This window comes from Bufo bufo, chromosome 1, assembly GCF_905171765.1.
Source record: "Bufo bufo chromosome 1, aBufBuf1.1, whole genome shotgun sequence".
Classification (NCBI taxonomy): domain Eukaryota; kingdom Metazoa; phylum Chordata; class Amphibia; order Anura; family Bufonidae; genus Bufo; species Bufo bufo.
Window position 1 is genome coordinate 619,941,816 of NC_053389.1, and position 14,585 is coordinate 619,956,400.

General features: G+C 44.1%; 1 protein-coding gene across 1 annotated transcript; it reads left to right on the forward strand.

The window, feature by feature from the left end:
* The first annotated feature begins 493 nt into the window (after positions 1-493).
* On the forward strand, positions 494-13,563 carry STOML1 (stomatin like 1). Its single transcript, XM_040413771.1, has 7 exons — positions 494-687; positions 8,341-8,447; positions 8,803-8,952; positions 11,420-11,623; positions 12,014-12,224; positions 12,421-12,570; positions 12,666-13,563. The coding sequence occupies exons 1-7, from the start codon at positions 612-614 to the stop codon at positions 12,860-12,862; spliced, it is 1,095 nt and encodes a 364-aa protein (XP_040269705.1). The 5' UTR covers positions 494-611; the 3' UTR covers positions 12,863-13,563.
* The last annotated feature ends 1,022 nt before the right edge of the window (positions 13,564-14,585 follow it).

A 14,585-nucleotide genomic window follows, 5' to 3' on the forward strand; every position in this document is an offset into this window, starting at 1 on the left:
AAAAAGAGATTTTCTACCATTCATCTGTTCATCTTTATTTGGCAAAATTAATTGTAATGGATCACATACCACAAAGGGTTAAGAAGGTCCTTACGGAGTATGGAGTTTAGCCAATTCACTTTGAGTCTGCTAAATCCCATCATAGTTCCGTACCTGACCACCAGGGGGCTGAGAGGTCCGCACCGTGTCTGGAGTTTAGCCAAATCACTGTGAGCTGGCTAAACACTAGCTCTGTTCCGGACCCGTCCACTAGGGGGCTAAGAGGTCCGTACCGTGTCTGGAGATTAGACGGCTCTTAGAGACCTGGCTATTTCCCATACTGCAAAAGGACCAGGTCCGTTTGGTGTCTGGAGTTTAGACACAACCCTATAACTACAGGCTCTGTGGGCACAGCCCCGCCCCTCCCACTCTAGTCACAGGGCTGGGTTTGTCCTCCTGCGTTTCTCATTGGATGGCCGCCCTGTCACTCAAGTTGTCACCACGTGCCCCGCCCTCATGGTAACTAGGAAGAGATGTGGACATAGGCTATGCGGTTATCCGGTGTAGCACCCCCCAGGGAGCCCATCACCTTGGCAGCAGCGATGCTTCGTGTCTGTATGTAGTCCTGCACCATGTGGGCGCAGTATAAGTATTCGGTGTTACCTCCGGCATTAGAGGGGTCGACACCATCACCGTCTACAAAATCAGGTAATGTTTCCTGACACTGAACTGCAGTGGTGGCCACAATGCAGCTGACACATGCACTGAATCATAGGGGCCTGTTCACACGTTCTGGACTTGATGACGATTTTACCTATCTAACGGCACTGGCAGCAGCCTCATAGCTTTTCAGGGGTTTTTGCAGTTATCAGCCTGGTTATTATTTACTAATCGTGATTACGTACCTGTAACGCCCCGTTTTCCGGCACATCCACCGCTGTGTTGGTTCCATAGCCCGATGACATCATGTCTACGTGGCAAAGCTTGTAAGGCTACTTTCTCACTTGCATTCTTGTTTTCCGGTATTGAGATCCGGCAGAGGTTCTCAATACCGGAGAAAAACTTTTCCGTTTAGCCCTCATGCATTCTGAATGAAAAGAGATCCGTTCAGGATGTCTGCTGTTCCGTCAGCATTCCGTTTTGTGACCGGACACGAAACCGCTGCAAGCTGTGCTTTTGTGTCCGGTCATAAAAACGGAAAGAAACAGATCTGGCACTGAAAACAATGGTGATGTGTTTTTTTTAGGAGCCTAAAAAATGGATCCGTCATCCATTGACTTTCAATGTATTTAGTGATGGATCTGTTTTTTCTGTTTTTTGATTTCACACAACCGCATCCTAACGTAACACATGCATCCTGATGTGCAAAATCAAAACAGATCCGTTTAGTTGCGGTATTGAGATCCTCTGCCGGGTCTCAATACTGGAACTAACAACACAAGTGTGAAAGTCGCCTAAGGACACCACCTCATCAATGACCGTGCCTCTGAGGGCGGTGTTCTGCTCATTCTCCTGGACCCGGTCCTGTAGACGTGATGTCAATGATGCTGCTTCTCAGGGTCTCTCCAGCAGGGCTTCAAGCAGGCTTGGATCTGGGAGGTGGAGAAGAGGCCGAGACCTGATGCTACAGACACTCCCTGGGAGTCTTATGCGGGATGTAAACACAGGGTGCGGCTCACAGATCAAAGGAGTCAAAATGCACTCAGAACGTCCTCATCTGATCTACATGATGGAGTTAGGTTGGATGCTGGTGTTATGTATTTTTTTTTTTTTGTGTAACCCTTTAATTTCTACTGGGGGTCTTCTTGCAAATAAACATTGGGTTTAAATGGCCCTTAAAGGGCTTCTGCCGCCAGACATTATTGTAATGAAACAGGCTGACCTTCTAATGTGCACAGATCAGCTTGACGCAGTTTTCTGTATGGGAACGGAGTGCATTCTGGTTCGTTCCGTTCTGTTCAGTTTTGTCCCCATTGATAATGAATGGGGACAAAACTGAAGCGTTTTTCTCCTGATTGAGATCCTATGACGGATCTCAACACCGGAAAGGAAATCGCAGATGTGAAAGTAGCCTAACGCCATTTATGTTATTGATCTAATGCCTATAAAAGTAAGCAGCTTAGGGTACTTTCACACTAGCGTTTTTCTTTTCCGGCATAGAGTTCCGTCCTAGAGGCTCTATACCGGAAAAGAACTTATCAGGCATATCCCCATGCATTCTGAATGGAGAGCAATCCGTTCAGGATGCATCAGGACGTCTTTAGTTCAGTCGTTTTGATTGATCAGGCAAAAGAGAAAACCGCAGCATGCTACGGTTTTATCTCCGGCAAAAAAAACTGAAGACTTGCCTGAATGCCGGATCCGGCATTTTTTCCCATAGGAATGTATTAGTGCCGGATCCGTCCTTCCGAATGTATTAGTGCCGGATCCGTTTTTGCCGGATGACACCGGAAAGACGGATCCGGCATTTCAATGCATTTTTTCGACTGATCAGGATCCTGATCAGTTTTACTAATGCCATCAGTTGGCATACGTTTTGCCGGATCCGGCAGGCAGTTCCGGTGACGGAACTGCTTGCCGGATCTCTCTGCGGCAAGTGTGAAAGTAGCCTTAGCGAATGATTAAAAAGATACTTTTGTGTCCAGAACTCCTGTGAAGACCAATTTGTATCCATGGTAACACACACTATATAAAATGCGTAGGCTTCCATCTGTTCCCCATTGCCTCCTGTGTAGATTTCCAAGTGGGGCACAGATAGAAGGCAGTGTAAGGGGAGGGTCATACTACACAGGCTTTCTTCTCTGTTGCCATGGAGATGTATTAGTCTGCATAGGAACTGTAGAAACAAAATAGTTTGATATTTTTAACAAGAACTAATACAAAGTGGCTTCATTTTAGATACGTTTGGACAATAAAGAAAATGGTTGAGATGATGGATATGGCCTTTAAAGGGGTTTTCTGATTGTCAATATTTGATCGGTGGGGGGGTTCGACTCCCGGCACCCCCCGACGATCAGCTGTCTGAAGAAGCCGTGGTGCTCTGGTGAGTGCTGCGGCCTCTCCGTAGGCCAGTGATGTCACGTTAATCGGTCACATGGCCTAGGCGTAACACAGTCCCATTCACGTCAATGGGGGAGAGCTGCAATACTAATCCAGTGGACGGCACTGTGCTGGGTAAGCTGCGAGGAGTGCTGCGGCCTCTACAAGCAACTGATAGATGGGGGCGTTCGGTGTTGGACCCCCACCGATCATGTAGCGATAAATTGATAGGTCATCAATATTAAACACCCGGAAAACCCCTTTAACCTCCTCCTGCTGTGTGCTATACTATTATATTCCTTCAAGTAGGTGCTTAGCACAAAGCGATCTAATACTATAGTGCTGTGCCACACCGTCATTAGTGGTATACAGATGGCACTCTGAGTTAACTCTGATCTTGGCAGTTTAGCTCCTGATCAATGTTGACTGTGCCATCTAAGAGGTTAGAGAGGGAGGGCGCATCCCTGTCACCCCATTTACCCCATCCCCTGGGGTTGGTATGAAGCTAGGAGCTTAAAAATGGCAGTTAGGCGTGCCATGCACAGATGCCTAATCAGCCCCGCTTTTGGAAGGGCATAATAGGCATTATGTCAGCACCCGCACTGAATCCTGACCCATTAATTTCAATGGGTCTGTGTACATGAGCGTTGTTTTTCACGCATCAGTTCTGCATTGCGTGAAAATCGCAGCATGTTCTATATTCAGCGTTTTTTACGCAGCCCTGGTCCCATAGAAGTGAATGGGGCTGCGTGAAAAACGCATTGCATCCGCAAGCAAGTGCGGGTGCGATGTGTTTTTCACTGATGGTTGCTAAGAGATGTTGTGCATATGACTTTTCTATTCCTGTTATTGCATTACATTTTAGGAGGTGGAGTTAACAAGAGGCTGAAATGTTGCCATTTATTTCCGCCGTTCGCCATCCAGAATACAAAATGAGATTATAAGTGCATAATAAGTATATATATTTTTTTTTTATGGGGCTTTCAATGCTTGTGCCAGAATTTTGGCGCATGCAGAGTACATCATCTCATTCCTGCCCTGAAAAAAATGTACTGCTCATGCGCCGAAATTCTGGCACATGGCACACACTTGAGACTAGGGGGCCAGGCAAGAGCAGTTCTCAGAAGCCTGCCTTGTCAATCATCAAAGGATAAGAGGGGCTTATTTAGCAGAGGGAAGGAACAACATAGTACTGAGGGGAAACCGCACGCCGTCATTTGGTCATTTGTATACAGTATGTGCGAACACACCGTGTGGTCGTGTACTGCGCAGCCATACAGGCTGCAGCAAGCTCTAATTAAGCTAATGCAGACTGCACTGCTTAGTCTGTCTGCATTGTTAATGGTCATGTGATATTGAAGGGGCCACGCAACCAGTAACAATGCAGACCGACTAAACAGTACAGTGTTCATTAGTTTAATTAGAGCCCGTTTGGCTGTGCTTTGTGGTTGTACCCTAAAAAGGATTTTTATATATTTATGTATTTAAAGGGAACCTGTCATGTGGATATTTGATTATAATCTAACTAATTATATACAATCATTAACTACTAAAAAGTGCCTTAGATGTATTCACTTACTGGTGTGACAGATGGTTATCTCATAATATACACACAAAGATGCCGCATGCTAATGAGCTGATTGGAGTCCGGCGTGATGTCATTGAGTCCAGCGTATATTTAATTCAGAGCTATAGCCACTCCCCTGCCCACCTGCTGCTGATTCATATGGAAAATAACTGTCAATCAGCAGCAGGTGGGCGGAGAGTCAGGAGCTCATGAATATTCAGGACTCATTATTATTATCAGCTGGAGCTTTTCAATACAAGATGTTGGCAGATTGAATGGGTCAATTAAAGAAAGTGACCCAGCATTTTGCTAAGAGAATCAGTCACTTATTTATGTTGCCCTTAGTTAGGACACCATAAAACTGGTGACGGGTTCCCTTTAAATATATCTGTGCAGAAAAGGGTTCCCCACGAGGGGCTGCCATATACTGACACAGAATGGCACAGCCGCAGTGGGTCTTTACAGTGTATGGGTGTTTTATACCAGAAAATATTTGAGGCCTGCACCATATAACGTTAGCTGAGGTGCCCGTGGAGTTCAAGGGATTATGCCATGATTGATGTAAAAAAAATTAAAATCAGACATCACATAGTACATGATGGTCTTTTTCTAACAAAGCTAGAACCAGTCCTGTACCCCACATGGATCCAGAGATCTCCACATTCAGTGCTCCAATTGCTGTGCTAGATTATATTCAGCCTGGCAGCTCAAGGGGTGTGTCTTTTTCCAGGGTGTGTGTCCTTTCCGCTGCAGCTCTCTCCCTATAAATTCCACAGATTCTAAAAGAACATAAGGCTGTTGGCAGTTGAAGATTTAAAGAGGACCTTTCACTAGATTAAAAAATCTAAACTAAGTATACAGACATGTAGAGCGGCGCCCAGGGATCCCCCTGCACTTATTATCCCTGGGCGCCACACCGTTCGCCCGGTATAGCCTTTCGGTATCTTCACATGTTAGGCTCCACCCAGGGGAACCTGCCGGCGTCTCTTTCTCCCATGCTGTAGCGCTGGCCAATCGCAGCACTCAGCTCATAGCCTGAGAGTTTTTTTTTTCTCTCAGGCTATGAGCTGAGCGCTGCGATTGGCCAGCGCCACAGCATGGGAGAAAAAGACGCCGGCAGGTTCCCCTGGGTGGAACCTAACATGTGAAGATACCGGAGGCTATACCGGGCGAACGGAGCGGCGCCCAGGGATAATAGTAAGTGCAGGGAGATCCCTGGGCGCCGCTCTACATGTCTGTATAGTTAGTTTAGATTTTTTAATCTAGTGAAAGGTCCTCTTTAAACTGAACACGTTCGACCAGCTCAGGGAGATGGACAAAAAATAATGTAAAGAACAAACAGCAGGTGGCGCTATACAGGTATATTTTATTGAGTAGCTCACTGGCTATACTACATTTTTAATTACATGCAATTACAAAAGTATTCAGATCCAGGTGTTGTGTGAGAAATGTAGAATATGTTTCTTGACACAATATATGACATAAAAATTGCATGTAGGGCACATATCAGCAATCACTGAGGAAGGTCTAATAGACCGAAACGTCCAACACATTGGGCTCTGTATGCCATTTTTTATGTCTATTTGAGTATGGATTAATAAAGCTTATAGGGGTTGTCCCGCTAATAATATTCTACAGTTTTTAAACCGGCACCTGGATCTGAATACTTTTGTAATTGCATGTGATTAAACATGTATTATAGCTACCGAGGTATTCACTGAAATCTATCTGTATAGCGCCACCTGCTCTTTTTCTAATTTCCATGTCCGGCTCACTGAGATGGAAGCGCATGCTCAGTTCTATCCTTCAACCGCCACTAGCTCAGCAGACAGGACACACCCCTGAGAAAGGACACATCCCCTAGGCTGCCAGCTTAAAATACATGCAGCAGAACAATTGGAGCGATGGATGGTTCCATGCCAGGAACAGGGCTGGTTCTAGCTTTGTTACAAAGAGGTTGTTACATTATTATTATTATTAGGGATGAGCGAATCGACTTCGGATGAAACATCCAAAGTCGATTCACATAAAACTTTGTTTCAATACTGTACAGCTCATCGGAGCCAATACATTCTAATACTGTATGGAGCACTCACTCCGTACAGTATTGAAACAAAGTTTTATGCGAATTGACTTTGGATGTTTCATCCGAAGTCGATTCGCTCATCCCTAATTATTATGTGTGGTTTTAATTTTTTACATTAGTCATGGGGTAACCCCTTTAATTAACTTTTTCAAAACAATTCAAGTAGGGTTGTTTCGAGTATTAAACATTCGATACCCAATCAATACTTTTGTCCCGGTATTGATACGATACTGGGATTTGCCTTTTATCGATACTAGGCTGCGCTGCTTCACAGCCTAGTATCAGAGAACATGCCGCGCTGCTCTCGGCATGCTCCGTGTTCCCTCGGCAGCACGGGGAGAAGGAAGCAGTGTCTCTCCCTCCCCCTGTGCTGCTGCTGCTGCCACCAATGAAAGCGCAGAGGGGAGGAGGATAGGAGGGGCTGTGGCCACTGCGCCACCAATGATAACTAACGTTTAATATACAACTACAGCCAGTGGCAGAAACACATTGCTGGCACCCGACCTCTGATGACAAAGTGCCGCACCTGAGGGGTTAACTGCCGCGGATCGCAGCGCCCTGTTAGAGGTCGGGTGCCAGCAATGTGTTTCTGCCGCCGGCTGTAGTTGTATATTAAACGTTAATTATCATTGGTGGCGCAGTGCAACCCCCCCCCCCCCCTCCAGTATTAAAAACATTGGTGGCAGTGGCCACAGAGTCCCCTCACCTTCTCTCATTGGTGGCAATGGAAGCTTTTGATCGGAGCACCAGCAGTGCAATCCTGGGGCTCCGATCGGTTACCGTGGCAGCCAGGACAATAAATAAAAAAAGTAAAAAAAAACTGTACAAATCACCCCCTTTCCGAATTTTACATATAAAATTACATATTGCCACGTCCGAAAAGTCCAAACTATTAAAAAATATCTCCTATGCGGTGAACGCTGTAAAAGGAAAAAAAAGAAAAACTGCGCGATTCGCCTTTTTTTTTTTCTTTTTTTTGACCTTGTCCCCCCCAAAAAAATAGGATAGGACTGTTCTATTATGGGCCGGATGTTCCATAAAATGCGGAATGCATGCCGATTTTTAATTTTTTTCGCATGGTATCGAGTATTGCAATACTTTTTTATAGTATCGAAACTGAATCAAAATTTTGGTATCGAAACAACCCTCAATTCAAGTGAGTGCTGTGGATTATCTTCTTAACGGACTATGAATGCTTTATAATTTCTGCAAAAGAAAAACAGAGAAGTTTAAAGATCTTGTCGAATGATGCACAACTTCAATTATTCTCTTTGGGTAGAAAGTCACTTGTAACTCATGGTATAAAATCTGTGTCTGGATGTTACACAAAATAATCCTGTGCAAAGTTTTTTTCTGCAGGAATAGAGCCTTAGCCTAATTGTCTTGCTGAACAAATGGCACCATATCCCGGTATAATATATATATATATATATATAACATTTAATCCCTTTTTCATTACATTTTAGCAGTAGTTTTGTGAAAATTTCTGAAAATAAATGCAAAATAAGCCTCTTCATGTGAATACCCTGTACATTATAGGGCTGAATAGAGATGGTCCTGGGGTTAGAAAGGGTTTGTGAGGAACATGTTGGCTATAATGTGTTACATCTGAAGCCAAGCACACACACGCAGCTGATATTTCCTATAAAATACTTTTGCTTCTCCACAGATGCTTCTAACTCGTGGTTGGTGTGGTGCTGTCACATTTGGATGACCTGCCTTTCATTTTTAATTCTTCTCATCACTTTACCCATATCCATCTGGTGCTTCCTAAAGGTAAAGCAATTATGTGTAAGGGTATGGCCACACGGTCAGGTTTCTGATGCAGTTTTGGAAGCCAAAATCAGGAGTGGATCATAAAAGGAGAGAACGTTTAAAGGACAGATACAGCTTTTCCTCATTTTTTTTAATTCACTCCTGGTTTTGGCTTCTAAAACTGCATCAGAAACCTAACCGTGTGGATGTGACCCTGCTTCTGACGCCGTCCACTATTTAGTTTCCAGAGGCTGCTGATTGGAGTGGGTGCCGGATCTTGGACCTTCACTGATACCGAGGATAGGTCATCAATATCTAAAAGTTGGAATAGCCATTATAAAAAGAATCTGATTTTCGTATAATCTTATTTCAACAGATCGTCCCAGATTATGAGAGGGTATTGGTATTTCGCCTTGGTCGGGTACGTCCACCCAAAGGTCCTGGACTTGTCCTGCTGCTCCCTCTAATTGACCATTTTCAGAGAATAGACATGAGAACAAGAGCGTTCAGCATACATCCATGTAAGGTAAGAACGCTGGGGTTAAATCCTCAGGACTGGGCAAATTATTTTTTTGCTTTTTCATTTCTACCTTCCAAAAGCCACAACTTTTTACATTACACATAAAGTGATCACAGAATAACCTGCTAGCAGATTGGAAACGATGCATTGTGAATACAGGACTTCCTAGGCCCACGGTGGTGCTCTATTCCAAACAGTGCAAATATAGTCACTCAATGAGAATGAAGGACGGCACTCACCTCAGAGGCCTGAGGAAGCGTACTTATGTGAAACGGCCATCGCCGCGTGCAGCACTTGTGTGGTGTCTTGCACCCTTTCTGCCGCCTAACCTCTTGTGAGGAATAAATAAGAATTTGACCATTCCGGTAATGGGCCGTCCTTCATTCTCCTTGAGTGACCACAACTTTTTACATTTTTTGTTCACAAGCCAAATGAGGGCTTATTTTTGAGGGAATAGATGTATTTTTTTAATGGCCCCATTTAATTTACAGTATCTTGGAATGGAAAACGGCCCTTAAAAACATCCCTATGTCATGAACAAAAGGGCAGCAAAATTTGTTTTGGTAGCCCAAAGGAAAAATAAAATAAAAAAGTTAAACCATCATGTGCACAAAGTCACTAAAAAGTGTCTGGTTGTTTAGGAGCAAAACACTGGCCTTTAAAGGGTTAATCAGAGGAATTGATTCTTTGTGTATTATATTGCTGGTCTCAGCTGGAAGTGATTGCTAAATGATCAGAATTTCTTCATCATTGGAGTCAGGATTAAAGGGGTTATCCCACGAATAATGTAAAAAATGAAAATCAGACATCATATAGTCCATGAAATTCTCTAACAAAGCTAGAACCAGCTCTGTACCTCACATGGATCCAGAGATCTCCACATGTATTGCTCTGCTACATTTATATAAAGCTGCAGCTCAAGGGGAGTGTCTTTTCTGCTGCAGTTCAGGGGCGTGTCTCAGCTCTCCCTATCACAGCTCAGGGGGCGTGTCTCAGCTCTCCCTATCACAGCTCAGGGGGCGTGTCTCAGCTCTCCCTATCACAGCTCAGGGGGCGTGTCTCAGCTCTCCCTATCACAGCTCAGGGGGCGTGTCTCAGCTCTCCCTATCACAGTTCAGGAGGAGGTTGAAAGATGAAACTGAACATGTGCGGCCTTCTTAGTGAGCCGGTCAAATGAAATAAGAAATTAAGTGGCCGTATACATATACATTTTATTGAATAACTCAGTAGCTATACAACATTTTTAATTACATGCAATTACAAAAGTATTCAGATCCAGGTGCTGGTTTGAAAACTGTAGAATATTTTTTGTGGGACAACCCCTTTAAGTCCTTCCTGCTCAGCGCCAGACTACTGCGTTGCTGAAAATAGCAGGTTAATGGGGTTTTCCGGGATTTTAATATTGATGACCTATCCTCAGGATACTGCAAGAAAATTTCGACTAGCACATCCATAGTCACAGGTGCACATCCATAAAGCTAGCATGCAGACAGCAAACAAAAAACGTATGGCAGCACACCATTACACATACACACAATAGAACTAAGGATTAGGGATTAAAGTGGTACAATACCTACTATATAATATTGTACCACTTTAATCTAGAATAATCCTTAGCTCTATTGTTTGCTTGTGTAATGGTGTGCTGCCATACGTTTCTGTTTGCTATCCTCAGGATAGGCACCCCCGCCGATCAGCTGGTTGAGGAGAAGGCGTGTCGTGCCCTCCCTTCATTGTTTGCCTGCTCGCCGTTGACATCGCAGCGGTGAGCAGTATAATTATAAGAAGCCGTCCAATTCATTTCAGTGGGACGGCTCTGTAGTATTCAAGTGTATAGGAAGGAGCTTCTTGTAATTACACTGCTCTCCGCTGCGATCATTGCAGGTAAACAATGAAGGGAAGGCTACACTCTCATAGAGCATAGGCTTCTCTTCAACAGCTGATCAGTGGGGGTGCCGGGTGTTGAACCACTGACGCTCTGATATTGGTGACCTATACTGAGGATAGGTCATCAATATTAAAATCCTGGAAAACCCTTTTAGTGCTCAGTGCCATAATAATATGGCATTGTGATGGCACAGGCTCAGTAGTAAAGCCTGTGACTACTGTATAATACAGCTGGCACCCTGCTCTCATTGCCAGCATTAGAGAGAACTCTGATCTCAGCAGTTTAACCCCTCAGATACTGCAGGGTAAACAGGGATCATGGCATCTGAGCAATTAGACGGAGGAAAGCATAACAAAACCTGTATAAATTTGGTACCTCCATAGTGGTACTGACCCACAGAATAAAGAAAACATGTCATATTTACCACCCATTGAACACCATAAGAGTGAAACCATAAAAATAATCGTGAAATGGGTTGTTTCTTTCACGCCATCACCCATCAGAATGGTGGAACGTGTCTAAATGTAGGCATGAATGGCTTTATCTTCTGTCTTTTATATTGAGCTTCAACCCTTATGTTTTCAGGTCAAGTCTCGGGATGATGTGCCGGTATCTGTAGGAGCTGATGTTCAGTTTAGAGTCTGTGATCCTGTACTGTCTGTGCTGTCTGTACAGGACCTTAATTTTGTAATCCAGAACACTGCAGAGAACCTGTTGGCGCAGAGCTTGGGCCGCAAATACCTTCGAGAGATCTATGGTGACCGAATACGTCTAGGAGAACATTTTAAGGTTTGTAGGCAGGAAAATTAAAAGCGCAATGAAACATCAACCAGACAAATCAACTGTTTGCTGAATATGCAAAGTTTACAAGAATTACAACTTCCTACAAGTCAATAACTGAATCATTTTATGCTACACGTATATAGTGTGTATTTACTGTATGTAAAGTGAAATCATTGGCATCCCTGTGTAAATGCAGCGTTAGTGGATTTGGTTCCAAATCTGGATGTATGATGCAGTTCAAATCTGAGCCAACCCTTTGCCTTCACATCTGGGTGGAAATGGAAGTGCAGGAGTTACATATATTGACCAGCCATGCTCGGGCATTGCTCACATAATTACTTGGGCGTTATTAATAGACACCTTTGATCTCATCATATCTGGTCTTGTGTTTTACAGGAGGATATTAACGAGCAGGTGAAGCCATGGGGGGTTTGTGTGGAGCATGTGGACCTCCATATGGAAGCTGTCCTACGACCTCCTGAAGAGCACGTGAATCTTCTCAACACTCCACAAGCTGTAAACCCCAATGGTGGATTCGAGCAGCTCATCATGCAGGTTGTCTCTATGGCCAAGCAAGCTTCAGCAACAGATGCAAAACCATCTACAGGTTTGACAGGCGTCTGTGTGTATGTGTTTGGAAGTGAGCATGCACATGGTGGTGTCACAGTATATAGCTGGGGGCTGGCTATCTTGTGTGTGGCCAGCTTTTAAAAGCCCCTGTACTACTATGATGGCAGATTTATGGTTCCTTTAGCTTTACAAATGTACTTCACAATGGATTAATGCAGGTCTTTGTTTTGTAGCTGTTACAGATCTGTCATTACACGAGATGTTGTCTCGATTGGAGGGGATCTTGTCAGAATCATTGGTCTCTGAAATTAGGTCTTCATATCAGCTGTATGTGATTCAAAAAGACGGCAAGAGATTTGCATGTTTCCTTGATCTAACATCAGGTAGATTAAGACCTTATCACCAAAAGGTCCTCATACATGCTACTTTTCTCATTTTCGTATAACTTACTGTTAATTTTTTCTCATCCTTCTTGCAGGAGCAGGACTTTCTGGAATGGGAGTCCTCACTTCTTCTCCCGATGTTACCCTAGAGATTACAGAAGCCGATCTCCTGTCTCTCATTCGGGGAGATTTAAATGCCATGGCTGCTTACACAACAGGTCGCTTGCTTGTCAAAGGGAATCTACAGACTGCTCTGCGACTAGAGAAGGTCCTACAGAAAATGAGATCCTGATGCTATTCCAAAATTTATTTTTTCACTCCTGTTTTTTTGTAAGATAGGTTTTTATTTATAAAGAAAATAATATGGACTAGTTTCAGCTTTTTTTTTTTTTTTAGCATTTTGTACTTTTAAGGCTATGACTGTTATTTCATTCTAGCTACCACATAATGTGAACCATTGACAGCACTTTAGGCTAGGTTTTACTGTTTAATGTCCTGGGTTGAACAGGACTGTCGCAGGCTTTGGGCACTGTTCCAGGAGGGCTGCAGCATGTCCTGTTTTCAACTGTATCTGCATCCACTGGATGACCACTGCGGTCAGCGGCTTGGCGCAGACGTAATGTAGTGACATGCCAGAAGGCACCTGCACTAAGTGGTGAGCTCCTTTCATCGTGGTAGTGCTGCGGTTAGGCATTTCATTTGGAGGCACTAAGGGGAATACTTCTTGGAGGCATAATACATTGTGGGCAGTGTCTAAGGGAGCATCATATTGCATTGGAGGCATTAAGGGGGTATCATACTGTATGGGTAGGCACAAAGGTGTCATCATACTTCAGAGGGGCACCAAAGGGGCATAATACAGCATAGGTAGGCTCTAAGGCAGGCATGGCCAACCTGCGGCTCTCCAACTGTTGTAAAACTACAACTCCCACCATGCCCTGCTGTAGGCTGATAGCTATAGGCAGTCTGGGAATGCTGGGAGTTGTAGTTTTACAACAGCTGGAGAGCCTCAGGTTGGCCATCCCTGCTCTAAGGGAACATCTTACTGCATGGGGGCACTTAGAGGACATTATGCAGCTTGAGGAGCCACCAAGAGAATATCATACCACATGGAGGCACAAAGGGAGCATCATGCTATGTGGAGGGGAGCATCATGCTATGTGGAGGGGAGCATCATGCTATGTGGAGGGGAGCATCATGCTATGTGGAGGGGAGCATCATGCTATGTGGAGGGGAGCATCATGTATGGGAGCACTAAAGGGCCATAATATTTCATGTGGTGTAATAAGGTGGCATAATATTTTATAGAGGGCACTAAGGTGGTATAATTTGATATCCACGGCATATGAATTTTTTATGCGATTTTTGGTGGCGAGTAACACATGCAGTTTTTGGTGCGGGTTTTGTATGGAAACACAGAAATCTGCACCAAAAACAGCATGGAATTTCTGTTTTGAAATCTGCACATGGATGTAAGTACCTTTACTGTCTAGCGGCATCCTTACTGTATGGTGGGCACAAAGAGGCACTATCACTGTGTGGGGATACAAAGGGGGCAGGGAGGGATTGGGTGTATATCTATAGGAATTGGGTGGGGTTTGAGTGTGGCTTAATGTAAAAAAATAAAAAATTTAAATTGTTGTGGTGCACTGCATGTGCTGCTGCTGCTTTTGTCCCTCTTTGCCTTTTATTAAAGTTGGGAGGTATACATAGCCATAAACATTAGATAACTGTAAATGAGCAGGCCCTCCTACACATAAAAGCATACATGTTCAACCATGTATCCATGTGTTAGCCATAGAGAAAGTGGAATTGGCCACTTGTAGACACTTCTGGTGGTCCTAAGAACAAAAGGATCGGGATTGCTGAAATCTAACGGCTTTGTCTGAAATCCTTCTCTCACCTGACATCTACGGATACGCAAAAAACTGATGCAGTCCGTGTGCATCCTGCAATTTTCGTGGAACCCACTATAAAAAAGCCTATTCTTGTCCACAAAATGGACAACAATAGGG